The following is an 18239-nucleotide window of genomic DNA, read 5'->3' on the forward strand; positions in this document are numbered from 1 at the left end:
AGTCCACAAACATCTAGGGACCCAGTTGGGAACCACTTCTTAGCGCAAAAATGACCTAAATTCAGACTCAGAGGGAGACAGCAGCTGCAGAAGTCTCTGTTCTCTGCTATGAAGAAATGTCAAGTCTGTATGTATTCCTCTCTAGATATGGATATAAAAATCACTTGGAAATGTTATTTGCTTCATGGCTACAATGGTTGTATTCTTCTAGCACTTTTGCAGTCTGATCCTGGGAGCAGCCTACCTTGCTTTTAGTGTTCTCCCACACAAAGTGTTTTCAGCAGACTCCTCCAACAGGGTGAGTTGGCAGCATGATGGAATGCTGTGTCCTGAGGAAAGAAAACTAAACTAACCGGCCTGATTTCGAAACTGAATCTGTGCAGGATTTGTTGGAGACTGTTAACAGTCCTGACACGCTTATAGTCACATTTAAGACTTGTAGGAGTGGAAGGGCCTGAGGGTAATATTGTCTGCCTTTATGGACTGGAGTATATTCTATTCTAGTGTTTTTAAAAAATATAGCCTGTTCTAAAGCAAGTAGAATAAAGCGGTGGCTTGCTTTGTGAAGACAGTTTTCCTCTAGGGTGAGGATGTGGGATGAAATTTGTTAAAATACCAATTTGGGTCTGAAAGCATACTTTTCATGCCAATTGCATACTGGTTGATAGCAAGCCTTTCTATTCATTCTGTTGCCCCCAAGGCTAGTCAGAGCTCTCTAACCGTTTCTATCAAAATCTTGCTCTGGTGCAGTTGGCGCGTGGGTGAGATAAACAGCTCAATGACATTTGGTGGAATTTATTTATGTGGTTTGCCTTTGAACGTAGAAGTTTTGTTTGAGAAATATGAGTGTCCTCCTCGCACTCACTTCATTGGGGCCCTAGAGGTGGTGAAGGACTCTATTCCTTTCTCGTCCTCTGGTCCCAATCTGCGCTTAGGTCTCCTGCCTATACTAGTTTCCAGAGAGTGAAACTGCTCCAATTGGAAGGAATGGACGCTCCATGCTGCCCTGTAAACAGCTAGTGTGGGTCCCCCAGTCCTGGTTAAAACTGCTTCAGGAAACAAAGGGCTGCTATACCAGAGTCCTAACTTGGATTGGATCTCCTGTGCTGGCTATCCCCAAACAAAGACTGTGCATTCTAGTGTGTCCATGACCCGAAGGGTTAATGTTGTCTGTACTGTAGATTAGCCATAAAATGCACCATGCTGGATTTTTTTCCCCATGAGACAAGATTTCCATAAGTGGAGTATTCTACATCACTCATCTTGAAGAATATCTGTTCCCTCCTATTTGTTTAAATTGCTTGAGACTCTCATAATAGGACACTCTTATGGGTTAAAAATGATGGATCTGGAATCTAAAGCTGTTCTCTTACTTGTTTATTAATGAGTGTCATTACATTTGCACTCTGTTTTCCTCAGGGAGTTCAAGGTAATGCACATGCTTCTCCACCCTGCGGTTTTATTTATTTATTTGATTTATATGCTGCCCACACTTCCCAAGGGTCTCTGGGTGGCTTACAACAATTTAAATGCAATAAAAAGATAAAACAATTAAAATACAATTTAAAATACAGCACTCTAAAAATTGCCATCAGGACCCACAGTTGATATTATTTCAGTTAAAAATCTTCTGGAACAGGAAGGTTTTGAACTGGCGCCGAAACATCATCCAGTCGGCACCAGGCAAACGTCACTCGGGATGGCATTCCATTATCCTCACAATAGCCCTGTGGGTTGGTCTAGGCTGATGTTAACCCACAATAGCCCTGTGGGTTGGTCTAGGCTGATGTTAAGTAGCTGACCCACGGTTACCTGACAAGCTTCCTGTCCGACTGGGGAGTCTCCTCCATCATAATCTGGCACTCCAGCCTCTGTGCTATATTACTTTCATGGAATTGTTCTTTGCAAGCTGTTGGGACTGTCTGATCAGGAGGCTTAACTTAAACATTGCTAATTTATTGGCCCGCTGTTGAGCTCATTAGGACTAGTAATATTTCTCTTTTTTTGGGTCACAGAGTTGCAGAGCTTTTTGGAGTTCTTTTTGAAAACAGAACATCCCGTTTCTGACTTACTTGGAATTTCATACAGATATTTTTCAGACTAATATGCTGGGCAGATGGTGAGGAGGCTTCTTCATTAGTGCACTAAATGATCCCCTCAGACTGAGAACAATGTCTTCAGGTGTTCTAAGCACAGAGAGTGGGATCAAAATCATTAAGGCAACTAGCACAGAACCAATAGAGGTACAAGTATGAAGTGCCAAATTATGTTACAGTGCTGATGAACAGGCAGCTTGTACACTCTGTATTTGGGCACATGGAGCATAATCAATATATGGAGGTGGAAGTTGGATCTTTATACAAACAGGCAGAAGCAATAGTGGTCTCAGATGTCATAGTCGCTGTAGGTCATGAGTGTAGACGAGCAGGCTGCTGGATTTAGAATGTAAGCAATAGAGCAAGCAAGACCATGAACTTGCAATCAATTGTAATGTCTGACTAGATTTGCCTAGTTGAGTATGACATAGATGGAACACTGCCAGATTTATTCGTTCTTGGAACTAGCCAGCTTTGTTTGTGTTCTTTGTCTCTCTACTCTTTGTTGTCATATTTTAATTAGTGTTTTTTTGAAAACATTTAAAAAGAGGGATTTTTTTGTGTTCCAGCCACTTTTGGGAATGTATTTTGGATTCTTGGAAATTATCCAGTGGTGTGCTCTGGATTGTAGGTTGAATTTTCTTATTTGTGTTTTGCATTGTTGTTCTTGTGACATGCCATCAGGTCACCTCTGATTCATGGCAACCTTTTGAATGAGTGATCTTCAAAATGTCCTGTCCTCAACAGCTCGGCTCTGCGGTTGTAAACTCAAGTCTATGACTTTCTTTACAGAGTCAGTCCATATCATATTTGGTCTACCTTTTTTTCCTGCTGCCTTTAACTTTTTCTAGCATTAATGTCTTTGCCTTCTCCTGATGTGACCAAAGTAGGACAGCCTGTGGGGCATGCTTTTTGCCTCCAATGATACTTCAAGATTGATTTGCTCTCAGGCCCCTTGTTCATCTTTCTGATAGTTCAGCAAAGCTCTTTAGCACCGTATTTCACATTGTGAATTTGAATTTTTTTCCTGTCAGCTTTCTTAACTTTCTAGCTTTCACACCTTTATATGATGTTCAGGAATAGTAGAGTGTGGATTATCTTGGTCTTGGTCTCAAGTGACATATCCTTTTGTTGTTTAGTTGTTAAGTCGCGTCCGACTCTTCGTGACCCCATGAACCAGAGCATGCTAGGCCCTCCTGTCTTCCACTGCCTCCCGGAGTTTGGTCAAATTCATGTTGGCTGCTTCGATGACACTCTCCAACCATCTCGTCCTCTGTCGTCCCCGTCTCCTCCTGCCTTCACACTTTCCTAACATCAGCGTCTTTTCCAGGGAGTCTACTCTTCTCATCAGATGGCCAAAGTATTGGAGCTCAGCTTCAGGATCTGTCCTTCCAGTGACGTATCCTTACACTTGATTATATTTATTCCCTCATTGTTTCCCTTTTGAGTCTCAGTCTCTTTCTGATTTCTTGGCTGCAGTTTCTATTTGGACTGATGACTGAACCAAGGTCTACAAAATCCTTTACAATTTCAATTTCTTCACTGCCAGTATTATAGTTGTGTAGTTCTTCTGTAGTAGTGATTTTGGTCATTTTAATGGTTATCTGCAGTCCCGATTTGTCACGTTCCTCTTTTACCTTCCCTAGAAGTTCTTTTAAGTCATTGTTGCTTTCTGTCAGTAGATTGGTATCATCTGCATGTTTTAAATTACGGATGTTTCTTCCACCAGATTTCATTCATGCGTTCTTCATCTGAATCTAGTCCAGCTTTCTGTGTGATATGTTTTGTGTAAAGATTGAACAGAGTAGACTTCGGTATAGATGGGCAGGGTATAAATAAATAAATAAATAAATAAATAAATAAATAAATAAATAAAATAGGTTGATAAAATGTGAGTTGCACAGAAATAATGAATTTGGCTTGTTTTGCATGTAGTACTGCTAGAATTCAGTTGCTTACAAAATAGCAAATGTAGGGTTCCCTTGATTTCCTCATCTGCTTTGTGTAAGGAAAACAGTTATTATTTGGGCAAGGTAGTTGTGAAGTAAACATTAAAACATATCTCTTCAACTGCTTTAGAAAAGAAATTAAAGACAGTAGTGCTGCTATTTGAATAGTGTGAACCAGCAAATAGTTTTCTTGAAGAGCCATTTTGAGAAAGCAGGAAGTTGTGATGTGCCAGTGGCTCAACCTGCATCCCTTAAGTATCTGTCAGGAGGTTCTGTTCCCAAATACATTGTTTTGTCATTCCTTCCCTTGCTCTTCTCTATGGAGCAGATTAAGCCCACAGGGTCCAGAATTTGCTGTCCCATAACCCAGACTTCCTCTTTTTTTTATATACCAAAGTGCAGCACCTCGCGTTGCTTGTAATTTGAGATTGTATCTGGTATTAACTTTTTTACTAGGTGTAAATCATTCAAGTGCAACATACTCTGGATAAATGCCTTTTCAGATAGGTAGTAGCATTGCTAACAGCAAGGAAGGAACACTTGGTTTAGCAGTGCATCACCCTTCAGATAGTTTCTCAGTTGCTCAATCATGAAAGATAGCCTTATGATAGAAATTTGAAAAATATTTGTATATTTAAGCTTACGTATTGGTTTAATTCAGATGAAAGGTGAAAAGTGACATTTCTTTTGTTTTACTGTGCATATTGTTTCAGAAAGTCACAAAGTTATTTCTTATTTATTTAGGATCCTGCCAGGAATGGAGACTCCATTAGATGTTTTGTCAAGAGCAGCATCCCTAGTGCATGCCGATGATGAAAAACGTAAGTCTGAAGTTGAACTTAATACCTTTGCCTTGAACCTTGGTACGGTAGACACTACATGATTTACATTTTCACAGTTCATATGCAAAACAGCCAAATAGAGATTTGCTTTAAGAAATGAACTTGTTCTGAATGAATCACAATGCTTTCTTAAGCCTGTTTCTAAACTGGTTCATGGTTTATGTTGCCTTCCCTACAGTTGTCTTTGCTTTCACCATAAGTTGGATGAGAGAAAGAGAGAGTGAAAGAAATTATTATAGAAATCCGGCCAATTGAATGAAAAAAAAACTTGGCTATTCCATTTCCGGAAACAAGATCAGAATTATATGATGGTGATACAGTGGTGCAAAAGATCGTGTATTATGGTTGGAGTGGCTTTGTCTTTTGGTTTACTTGTAGACAAAGATGTGTTCCATGTGTCTTACAGTTGAAGAATGGTTCATTATGATTATGAATTGAGTGGTCTGATCCTGAGTTGTTCTACTGAATTCCATTATTGGGGGGCGCCTCCAAGCTTACACAGAATTCCTTAAATGCCAGTAAGAAATAAATTAGGTGGAGAAAAGTGGGTAGGTGGGAATCACGTTTAAACTGTAGCACATGTTGCTGTGGATTTGGCCTTTGTCTGTTTGCTTCTAACTTGATCTGAGCACTGTGCAAACACTTATAAAATAATAAAGGTGACCGTTTGCCCATGATTCCTACTTTATTTAGTACTGAATAAATTTATGGTATACATGGCAAAGTTACTGATTTCCCCAGACTTATTTTGTAATTGGATCATGTCCAGTTTTAGCAACTGTTAAATTCTGTCGGTCTTTCTATTTTACATGGTGAATACGTATAATTAATTTCAGAAGCAGCGTGTGTAGACTTTGTCAGTATTGCAGTATTTCTGTTTGTTTCAGTTGCATTTTTCTAAATTAGATAAAATGTAGTTTAGCATGCTGTGTGTATCGGGCCATTGTCATTTATACATTTCGTAACCTTTTGAGTTAAGAAATACCTTAATCTGTAAGATTTCATATTGGTATCTGAATATTCAGGCATGTTATTCCCCATTCATTTAAAGTCCTGGAGATCTTGAAGTTTTCATATGTTTGTATGTGTGGACACATGCTTATGCACATCTTCTTCTTCTCATACTTAGTCTAAAATTAAGATGGGGGGCTGTACCTGAAGGGTGGTTTGTGCAAGATGCCCGTTTAAACTAAACAATTAAACATCCTTTTTTTTGCTTTTGTTTTGTGCTTCTTGTTGAAATGCTTGTGTATGGCTACAACTCTAAAAGTTACAACTTGATAATATTTATTCAGTTTGTTCATAGAGTTTAGTACTTACGGTATTTAAGCGCTTAAGTTTTCGAGTGCAGTTGCATTCATGGTCTTCAGGCTAAGATTCTAAAAGTAGAGGCCCTCTTTGCCTGCCTTACTGAAAAATCACATCCAGACTTTCTTCCCCATATGAAAGAAATGCAGAATAACTGTAGAAAAGAAACACGCTCCCATCAGGATATTTTTTTAAAAAGAGTGCAGAACTTTAACATCTGGCTAGTAGATGCTGAACCATGTCTGTTACTGCCTGCTGGGAGGGAGCACATAAACTATTGTAAAGTAGCAGCTGTTTTCTTTTCCCAAGATTTCATACAGATGTCATAGGAAAGATCAACAGTAAGTTGTTATTTTTAAAGGGAAAAAGTAGTATAGGAGCCGAGGCATGATTTAAAAATGTTTTAGAATTCTTTTTAATACTGTATTCTTGATTAAAATTTTGATCAGTGTTAGATACCTGTTTTCTAGGACTAAACTTAATACAAATTACAAATTCATTAATGTCCCCAGTTTCCTGTGTTTATCACAAAAAAATCCAACAGTCAAGAGTCCAAAGTATGTCACATGAAAGGGGACTATATTCTTCAAACATCAAGTATAAAAATAAGGCTGATATTTGCTCTACAGCAAATCTGAAATGTAATTTGCCATTTTACTTGGACTATGCAAGAGAACTAGTACATTTCTGTACCAGTTGTAGCATATTATGTCATTAATGGTGCAAGAAAGACACTCATATTTCTCAAACAAAAATAATAATATAATATAATTCAGGAAAACTGTAAGTTAGGTGGTGTTGGTTTTTTGCATTAATTGCAGCATGAAAATACCGTGTTGAATTAGTATGGTCAGGACAGAAACACCTTGTATTTGAAAATTCACTGTTTTTACAGTCAGTTGAATCCCTGATGAATATCTTCCCAAACAGATGCGGAAAAAATGTTTAGTGATCTCTCTTCCTTTGTGTGGAATTGCGCCCAGTGATTATGTTAATGAACACCATGCTACATTATATTCATGAAGGCTTTAAAAAAACAACAAATAACAGTAGGCATGAAAACAGTCAATTAGTCCATTTTCCAGTCTATTTAACAACTTGAAAATGGAACTGTCTGTGTAATGTTTCTCACAGCCAAATAAGGCCATACTCCCAACATGGAAACTGGTCTTGGTATCTTGTGGAAGACTAACAGCTGAGTTAGTCAGTCTGGATTGTTCAAAAATTTCAGTGAACCTTCAAGGTGACACTATTAACGTTCCAGTGTGTTGTTTGTAATGACAGTCATGGCAGTGGAAGTTAACTTTTCTGTATAACTGTTTCCAGAATAAAAATCAGATTGCAGTGCCCCCCCCAATCCTAATAATGTTCCATTTAGAGTTATTTAAAAATCACACTTTATAGCACTACTCAGAATCTTACTTCAAAAGTTAGCGTCTGATGGAGAGGGCTAAGTTAATGACAGGTTATATCAAATAAAACTCATTAGTTTTAAGGTATCACAACACTCTTACTTGTTTTGGTGCAACCCAAAGGCATGAATCTCATGCTGAAAAGGTTTTATATTCAGTTGGGTGTAGCCTTGGTCTATTAGAATGTAGACTCCATACCATTGTAGATAGAATCCTCTGTGAATCTGGGCTGGGCAGGCAAGTAGTGCAAAAGGTAGTTGCTTAAATTAGTATAGCTGGATGGAATAATCTTGCTGGATAACTCAGTGAGTTGGGTACTTAGTTACAGAGAGTTCAATTCAAGTGCACAGAGTTCAAGTTAGGAGTTCAATTCTTTACTGTGCTTCCTGTGAGAAGAGCCAGCCTTTGTAGCTTTGGGCAAGTTGTACAGTCCCAAAGTTTACCCAGAAGAAGGGATTAGCAAACCACTTCTCTCTACTGTATACCTGCGAAATCTTGGAATACGTCATTATAAGACAGAACTGACTTAATGGTACATCATTATTATCAGCCGAAATCATTTTACACCAGTTCTGAAAAATTGCATTGACTTCGCATTTGCCTGTGAACCTAGTTGGAGCTTACCTTTGAAACAGTACTGAGATCAGTGTCCCAACATTTCTGGAAGTGTCTCTTCATGTACCAATCTGGCTAGGCCTTTACACCTTCAATAAGTTTCCTTTTCATGTGCTTCTATTAGGAGAGGGGTATTATGTCAGGATTTGGCGACAGGAAAATACACAGAGTTAATTGAAGACACTGACACGTTATTCTTCTTTAGCAAGACGGGTGTATTATACAATATTTACAGATATATACAGGCTGGCATCACTTCAGCATGGCAGGAAATCATTAAACAAACCGGCATAGAGGATAGCAGCAAGTGATAGAAAGAGAAGAGAAATCTATGAACACACTGTTCTCTTATATACATATACAAGGCTTCTTCAGTCCAATCACAGGACACATTACATCATCTTCTGCACCTGGGTGTCATCTCATCTTTAGACATTGCATCATCTCTTCAGCAGTCACACATCTGTTCATGACTCAGCAGTCACACATCTGTTCATAATGGCAGTTCATTAATAACACATTTTATCCAGGTTCAGGCCTATAAAAATTACAATATCCTGACATATTATATCATCAAGAGAGAAAGTACTTTCTCTGTCATGGTACTCCATCTGTGAAATATCCACCCCCAAGACATAGGAATTGGTCCCAACACTGCAGCGTGTCTATGCTAATTCCATCTTTGTCCAGGCATTTTAATTTGCAAGTTCCTCTGTTCTAGATTTCTTCCTCTTGCATGGTCTCATGTTGATACTTAATTGCTGTATTGTTTGGTTTCATTTGGTTTTTAAAAGAATGTGGCTAACGTCATGCAGTTTACCCAGTCATGATATCTGTAAAGATAAAAGGTGGTTTGCAGATACTTTAAGCGATAAAGAAGTTCTACAGCAAAACACAACATCTCACTGGAAGTGGTACTCAGCACAGCCCCGATTAAGGTCTTGATCTGGCATTGAAACAGAGCACAGGTAGGCAACTGTGATCAGTAGGCAGCTTCCAAAGACTGAGGGACACACATGTCTTCCTATATTGGAAGCCGCCTAGAGTGGCCTTTTAGACCAGATGGGCGGGGTATAAACAAACAAACTAACTAACTAACTAACTAACAAACAAACTGCCGGCAGTCCATCCCCTGCCCCATTTTATTATGTCCACCGGTGCATTTTAGGCTTGGCACTGGACTTTTTTCAAAACACTAAGTGATTTCTAGTTGCTTCTGGGTTTTTTGTTTAAAGAAAAGGCTTTAAATTGCATAAAACAATGCAGTTGGGGAGATATACTGTGGAATTGTCTTTACAAACTTTAGAGGATATGAGTGGGGTTTTTTTGTAAAATAAATGAATCCATAAAATCAGGGGTTGTCAGGGTGTGTGGGAGTGTTCCATTCAGCATGTTGCTATCCCTGCTTTACAGTGATTATTCAAACACTTGGATATTCACATGTGTTAAAAGCACTAATAAAGAATTAGTATTTTTATATAGTTTTTTCTTCAAAGAGTTGTATGTTCACCGTCTCAATAATATGTAAGATTACTTGGTAAGGTCAGTAGTTCGTCTGTGGTTTTGTCTGTCTCGTTGAAGATGTGAGGCTGAAGGTCATGATCTTCCTTGCAGTAGCTGTCTGGCAAGTCCATGACTGGGATTTGAGCTGGGGTTTTACTAGCTTATAAAATCTGTGGCCTGGCTCTTGCCTGGCTCTGTTCCTACTTGGAGGACCGTCCCCAGAGAGTGCAGATTGGAGAGAGTTTCTCGGCCCCATGGAGTCTCAATTGTGGGGTTTCGCAGGGCTCAATTATCTCTCCAATACTGTTTAACATCTATATGGGGCCGCTGGGAGGGGTCATCAGGGGTTGTGGGGCTTCGTGTCATCAGTATGCTGATGATACTCAGCTCTGCATCTCCTTTTTTCCAACAACAGTGGATGCTGTTTCGTCCCTTGAGCGCTGCCTGGGGGCTGTTCAGCAGTGGATGCAGGTGAACGGACAGAGGCTGAATCCGGGCAAGATGGAGGTCCTTCGAGTGAGTGTCCCAGACATCAGTGGTCTGGGAAACTCCCTTTTCTTTGGGAGGGGGTTGACTCTTACCAGCAAGAGTGAGATTCGCAGTTTGGGTGTACATCTGGACCCGACGCTCACCATGGAGACCCAGGTGTTGTCAGTGGTCCGTTCTGCATATTTCCACCTTCGGTGGATTGCCCAGCTGCATCCCTGTCCTGAAGTGGGGTGCTCACCATTTTGGTCCATGCACTCGTAGTCTCAATGCGCTCTACATGGGGCTGCCTTTGAGACTGACGCGGAAACCTCAGATGGTACAAAATGCAGCAGCCAGACTTCTTACAGGGGTGAAAAGGTACCAACATATTTCCCCCATGCTGGCCGCCTTGCATTGGCTGCCCATTCATTTCCACGTTGATTTCAAAGTTCTTACGATGACATATAAAGCCCTAAATGGTTTAGGATCTCAATGTCTGGCAGAGCGCCTACTCCCACCCTGTTCTGCCAGAGTCACTTGTTCCAGCCAGACTGGGCTGCTCAGGGACCTAACGCCAAGGGAGGTCCAGAAGGAGTGAACAAGGAGCAGGACTTTCTTGCCAGTGGCCCCTTGCCTTTGGAACAAGTTGTCAGTGGAGATCCGCCTGGCTCCCTCTCTGGGTGTTTTCGGGAATAAACTTAAAACCTGGGTATTTGAGCAGGCTTTCCCTTCTGCCATATCTTAATTTCTTATACTTCGCCATCCTGGACCTATAATATATGTTTTTGGTTTTCACTGTTTTTAATTTTGTAAACCGCCCAGAGTAGACCTTTGGTCTAGATGGGTGGGATAGAAATCCAATCAGTCAGTCAGTCAGTCAGTCAGTCAGTCAGTCAGTCAGTCAGTCAGTCAGTCAGTCAGTCAGTCAGTCAGTCAGTCAATCAATCAATCAATCAATTAAAAGAACTCCTGGCCATGACTATGGAAGTCATATTCCTCAGATTGGAAATCGTTGTTCCTGCTGGAGTATAGCTTACCTCATGGTCTTTCTTTCCACTGACTCTGCCACCCTGGCACAAACTGTTCTGCTGGATCTAAAATTGGAGTGTGTATCTTCTCTCACCTCCTACCAACATCTTCAGGCCTGTGGAATGCTTTGGCCTGGTCTCTCATATTCAGTTGTTCGGTGAACTTCTGCTTTGCTCTTCCTTTATACTGTCTTTGTACTACCACGACCTCTGTTCTCAATGCACGCTGTGGAGACAACCCCCTTTCAAATAGATCTAAATAGCTGCCATGTACAGTAGGTCAGCAGAGCAGACCAGTATTTCTTCATTACAGGAATAACTTCCTTACTCTAGGAAGTCTACACGAAAAGCATATACATGCTGTTGTTCTCCCCCTCCCACTGCAAACCCCAGTTTATCTTCTCAGCAATCTGCAAAGAGCCACAATCCATTACATAAATCTTTTCAGTCATCCAGGCCACAGTTCCTGAAGCAGGGCTCCTGACCCATTACAGGGGGTTGAGCAGCCTAGTAAGTGGAATACTGGGGAATCTGTTAGGGAAGTTAGCAGACAGTCAATGCGAGAAATTTCCTGTCATTCTGAGTAGTCAGAAATGTACTGAAAATATATGTTTAATTGTACAGAAATGCCTTTATAAATATAGATGCACACATATCTACATATATATAGGGAATGCTTTGGATATAGTAGATGTTTGAACCATAACAGAAGTTCTAATTAACACTAGTGAGTGAATCCTATGAAACAAATAAGATTATGTTTAGGAATGCAAAACTGGCCTAGGAATTAATTATAGAACTATTCCTTGTTATAGCATTCTATTAGTGAATGAAAATTTTTGCCCACAAAAGGAAGCGTTTCATAAGCTGAGAATGGAGAGGTTTTTTAAGAAGTATAAAGGAACAGCTGATGTGAAGAATTTGGATATAAGGAATACCAGTTAGTTTGCTCTATCATTTTGTTCACTGATTTTCTACTTAAATCCTACTTTTGGTTGCAGGTGCTCAAGCTGGTAATTCTATTCTTGTTTCTGTTGTCCTTTAAAATATTTCTGTGATGCAGTTACCGATATGAAATCTGAAAAGCAGGAATTAAAAATTAATTTTATAGTAGTGTTCAGCTGTAATAGTGTTCAAATGAAATAACTTAATTTTTCTAACATGTAGCAATAGGTTTTCCATTATACAACATGAAAATAACAAAAATTGGTTACAATGGAAGTATCATTATGGCACTTGTACTGGACTAAGGGCGAATAAGCCCTTCATGCACAGCTCCTTAAATGACCAGTTTTTTTTAAAAAAATGTTAAACTCCTGGAATAAAGTTTTCTAAGAAGTGGCTGTGTTAGATATGCTTATCTGAAATGAAGTAATAATAATCATTCTGCTACAGTGCGCTAATTAAACTGATGATTGATTCCATGTTTGATATGGCAAGACACACAATCATCAGAAATTTATGCAGAACAAAAACAGTTGTAAGAGTAGCTTGATTGGACCATAATAATATTATTTTATTATTTTCTGTCAAGTTAAATAAAGTCCATGCGATGCAATATAAACTTCAGTAAGAAACAAGTTTCTGCACCTCCTGGAAGAGCTGCTGCTGATTTTAGAAGATAGCTTCTGTGCTTATAATAGAACAGTAATTTGATTTAGCTACCAGTAACTACAGTACTTTTCTTTCTTGGAAGCTCATGTTAGCTTTAAAATAGATCCTTAATGGTTAACACTTGCATAATCGAGAATGCCAGCCTTAACTGTTCAGGCCATCCTATTCATTTGTTTGTCTTTATTTCATCATTGTTGTGTTTGGGTCATTAAGCAAATTTGCTTGGCCAATATGCTTTGATAATGGATAGTTTTTCCTTATCATTATTTGAATTAGACGTTGTTAAACCAACTGCCATCATATCTGATGTGTCAGTTGTAGCAGAAGCACAAACAAAGCATAATGTAAACATGTCACTTGCTTAGTTCTACTTGGTTCACATGGGTGCATTTCAAAGGTTTAATAGATTTTTCCCATTTAAAAAGCTAATCTAGTACCCAGGAAATAAAACAATAAAAATGTAATTAAAACATTTAAGCCAACAATAAATCAGTCTTGGAAACATAAATAACATTGTTTTGATGGCATGTGCTATACACTCAAATTATGCTTACAGTGGTACCTCGCAAGACGATTGTGGTAACCCCAGACCTACTGGAGTATACCACCCTGTAGTTATGCTGCCACCAACCATTCCCTATAAGGAGTCACACAGACCAGGAATGGATTTTACTAAACAAAAGAACAAGGTTTATTGAAACAACAAACAGGGTACATAAAAGAATCAGGTAACTAGGATAATGTAACGTGGCATAACCCCAATCACACACATACAACAGCTTGGTTCCCACTGAACCCTTTAAGGTAACGCACAGACCCTGAACCTATCAGTTCTGGCTACCTAGAAAGAAACCTGAACCTATCAGGTATGTACTAACTGACACACAGTTGTACCCAGTCTGACACACAGACTCCAACTCCAAACTCTCCACACAAGCTCCAAATATATATACAGTACAGCTCCTCCCCCCTGATGTCCCGCCTTCCATTCCCCATAGGATGGAACTTTCCCTCCAAACCCATGACAGACAGGTACCATCAGTGCTGTATGTGACAACGATTACCTCTCAAAACAACGAATCCGCATGACAACGAGGTTTTGTGACCGCCATTTTGCTTCGCAAAACGGTGATTCCTATGGGGGAATTTTGCTGGACGATGATTTGGTCCGTGCTTCGCAGACCGTTTTTTTGCAAGACGAAAATCTTTACAGCTGATCGTCGGCTTCGCAAAATGGCTTCCCTAGGGGTGATCTTCGCTGGATGGGCGTTTTCGGGCCCGTTTTCACAAGACAGAGATTTAAAGCAGCTGATTAGCACTTCGCAAAGCGGCTTCCTATGGGCGATCTTCGCTGGACAACGACGATTTTTTCCCATTGGAACACATTAAACGGGTTTCAATGCATTTCAGTGGGGAAACGCTTTTCGCTAGACGATGATTTCGCTAAACAGCTATTTTCACAGAACGAATTATTGTCGTCGTGCGGGGCACCATTGTATTTTCTACTCCTCATCTTTGTGCTCCCTTACAGAAAAACTCCTGCAGATACTCTTACCAGAAGCTGATCAGATTTCATACAGATTTTAAATAAATGCGTAAGATGCAGTTTCTTTCTTTGGGGGTATATCTTGTCTGTTTCTGCCCCTTGAAGTGAGTAAATGAAAATGGTATAGGGGAGGATCCTTGAGCCATCTCTTTTTCTTCTGCACATTGGAAGAAGGCTATACACTAGCCTTCTGTTTTTCATATAAGTTCTTATTTGTGTTAGCAAGACTGGCATATGTTTAATGTTTCACACATTGTGTATAGGAGGAATGGATAGAGGGATGCAAAGCCAGAAGTGTATGGACACATTGAGATGTCATTAGGAGGTGATAAAAATCAATGAGAAAAAATAGGGCATGTTAGAATATCATATATGTTTGCTTCTCATGTTGGCTTTTATAGAAAGAGGCTAAGTATTTTTAAAAACTTAAGTATCAATTTCATATTTAATTTCAAAACATGTTTGACTGATAAAATTATCTAACAGGCATTTGGCCTAGTGACACACACACACACAGAGGCAAAAGCTAATACTGAAAGATACAAAACATCTACATCGAATGGACACTTGCGCTTTGATGGGTACCATGGAAGAACTGATGTTAGCTGCCCCAAATGCTCTTTATATTGCCCATTATTGGGTGAAAATTATCATGGTTTACTTATTAATTGTACTGTGGTGCTTCTGAAATGAACAAAGACAAGACTTATTAATTTCACTTTTTTAAAAAATGTATTTTTAACTTCTTTTTTAAAAAGTGAAACCTCATAATGCTCTTGGTGTTCTGTAACTTGAAGTAATTCATATCACCTTGATCCTACATTTGCTGGGAAGACTTAGCCATAAATATTAGCAGGTCATGCTTAAAACTGTGTAGTCTGGCCATGGGTTGAGGCCAGTAATTTGGAATACTATACATCAACTACTTAAAGGAATATTTAGTAAAAAAAAAATTAGTTTAACCTTTAATGTGTTTAACCATAGAGTTATCACTAAGTATGAAACTGATATAGGCACAGTGATCAAAGCAGATTAAAAAAACCCATCCACACACAAAATACATAGGTTTGTTTGGCCTTATGTTTATTTTAAATAGTTGGTTAGAACTATTCATCAACTATTGGTCTTTTGCAACAAATCTTCAAGTAAAATATATGAACACTCTGTTCAGTACTCTTATGTTTACGAGTTCATCCAAGAAGATAGCACTTAGCAGATTTTCTTTTAAACATTCAGAATCTCTCCAAGATGGACAGAAAACCCAGACAAACTTGCATGGTCTTGCAGCAAAAGGAAAAGTTTGCATCCTTATTAGTAGCATGCATTGATTTCAACAGATTGATATAAAAGTCCTTTCCTTGAAGTAGACGAAGCAAATGATAACATGCATCAATAACAGGAAGTCCTAATTTTTGTTACCAAAAAAAAGGGCAAAGAATACTGAAAACTTATTTCCCTGGTTGTCTGAAAGCATCTTTTTAAAATGTGCTTCGCATTTTATTTAAATACTTTCTAAGTCCAGCTGGCTCATATGTAATGAACAGTCTTTGGAATAAAATATGGCATATGGAAGGAAAAAAGAATCAAAGTGACCTTGGCAGCTGGCCTGGGAACCTACTTAAAGTCAAGAAATAAATCCTTTAGGTAGGCAAACAGACTCTGGGTTGTGATTTGTTATGGAAGAGTAACACATTGTTTGTATTTTAAACTAATTGCTCCTCCCACTGAAAATACAATGTAGTGGCTGAAATCCTGTTGCACAGTTATAAAAATGGCATAATTTTTGAAAGTGAATTGACATAAGATAAGAAACCTCCCTACCCATTACCTGTTGCCCTACTAAGTTATGTGAGCTGGTATGGAACAGATTGTGGTTACAAAGATTTTTAAAATTGTGCCATTTCATTTTTAAAAGTTACGCTCTTGTGCAGTAGGATTTCATATAATTAATCTCTATGGTCAAGAGACAAAATACAGATGAATACACTAAACGTTATTTACTGTATGTTGTTTCTGGTTTGCATATAATAGCTCTGTGTTTCTCTGGGAAGTAGATAATAGCTAGACTTCTAAAAATACATTTTTTGTATCTCTGGCCACTAACAGTTGGTCAAGTTAATTTGAATGTAATTATAAAATCCCAGAACCTATAAGCCATAAGCTTTGAAACATACTTTCTTTCTGTCCTCCATTAAGGAACATTGAATTGTATTGAGAAGCAGTGGACTTGTGGGCTGCCATGTGCAAAGCGCATGGAACAGTGTTTGTGATATTGGTAGCTGCTGTTCCTTTTTGCTGGGTTTCTAGGTGTTTCTCTGTCATAGGACATGTGGAACTAAGTTGTATTTTGAAGGGTTGGTTTTGAAGAGTTCTGCCTTTGATCTGTGAGCTATTACCTTGATCTATGAAGTTGTGCAGTACTATTTTGGGCTCACATGCTTTAAGCTGAGTTGTCTATGAGCAACAATGAAGTTAAATATCAGATAAAGCTTCTATAATTCCTTCTGTTTATTTGCACATTAGTCTGCATCCTGCTTGAGTTCAAAGTAGAAAGGAATTTCTCCACCCTGCCTTCACCAGCTTCCTTTGTTTTTGAATGTGTATACAGTATTTCAAGGACTGCACTCATAACATTGCTTTTGAGATGCAGAAAGGGTGAGATGAGAATGGGGGAAAGGACCATTGTCTTAACATGTTGTCTAAGTATGTACAGTATTATTAGTTCTATTCCAGTGTTTCCCAACTTGGAAACTCCAAGTGTTTTCTGGGGGGGCGGTTTGCAGGTCATCTTATATGTGTTGTAGCCCTTGTTAAATAATTTCCTCCTTGATCTTATGGAGCAGGGTATTAGAGCTTATGTCTATGCAACATTCCCTCTCATTTTCAGCCCCGCTGGGTGGGGCTCTGCCCCTCACATGCACAACTCCCCCCCCCCGCATGGGAGGCTCCTCCCCTCCCATGCAGGGTTCCATCGCGACTGGAACCAAAGGGATTGAAAACAATTGCTGTGGGTGTGCAGAGGAGGAGGAGCCCTGTGCAGGGGGGGGCAGAGGTCTGCACGCACAGGCGTGCACTTTAGAGGGAACCTTGTGCATATGTGTTTGTAGGAGAACAGGCACTTTGGGGGAGAAAAAAGCCACTACTTTCAGAGAAAGGATGACTTTACCCCATTAAAATGCCTTTTAATACAAACACAGTATGTGGGGTATGTGTGTGTTTCAGGATAACTGGGGCTGCGACTTGAAACAGATTGGGAACCACTGGTCTCTTTAGTCATTCAATATCTAGGTAGACTAACCATGTGAGAAAGGAGATTGTGCTAGCCCCACCTCCTCCATTGTCACTTTGTCCGTGCCAAGTGGGAGGTCTGAAAGGGGGGATACTCATTAATCCATTAAGGCTCTGTGCACAAAGTAGACGACAGTGAAATCAAGAGTCTGGCCCATGTGAGCAGTGGCTTTGTTTGAGCAAAGCAACAGTGGAGAGTGTGCAACTAAGTCAGTTGTATTTATATGTTAGGGGCTCGAGATCGCTTGCTGCAAGGAGCTGCCAGTCACCTACAGTCAACCTGACCTTCCTTACGGGCATGTTGTGAGGAAAATACAGGAGTACAGCAGCATAAGTATTCTTGAGCTCTCTGGAGAAATTGTGAAAATCAATGTAAAATAAATAAATAAATTACCCATATGACTTTTATAAAACTGGATCTGATTTAAAAATGCATTAAAACAAAACTTCACATTACTATTTAAAAATATTTCAACATTAGGTAAAATGGGGTTTGCATGCTCAGCTTCGTGCAAGGTAATAGTATTCATTAGAACTGCAGGAACTGGATAATATTTTTTTCCCTATGCC

General features: G+C 39.3%; 1 protein-coding gene across 4 annotated transcripts in view; it reads left to right on the plus strand.

The window, feature by feature from the left end:
• Positions 1-18239, plus strand: part of VGLL4 (vestigial like family member 4) — a 127556-nt gene that overhangs the window by 2342 nt on the left and 106975 nt on the right. For 3 of the 4 annotated variants that reach the window (XM_020802550.3, XM_020802552.3, XM_020802554.3), the window contains exon 2: positions 4790-4866. In XM_020802550.3, coding sequence (XP_020658209.3) covers positions 4790-4866 — 77 coding nt within the window. Of the gene's footprint in view, positions 1-4789; positions 4867-18239 lie in introns of those variants that run through there. The other variant, XM_078385418.1, reaches the window with a different exon arrangement.

This window comes from Pogona vitticeps, chromosome 2 (assembly GCF_051106095.1).
Source record: "Pogona vitticeps strain Pit_001003342236 chromosome 2, PviZW2.1, whole genome shotgun sequence".
NCBI lineage: Eukaryota > Metazoa > Chordata > Lepidosauria > Squamata > Agamidae > Pogona > Pogona vitticeps.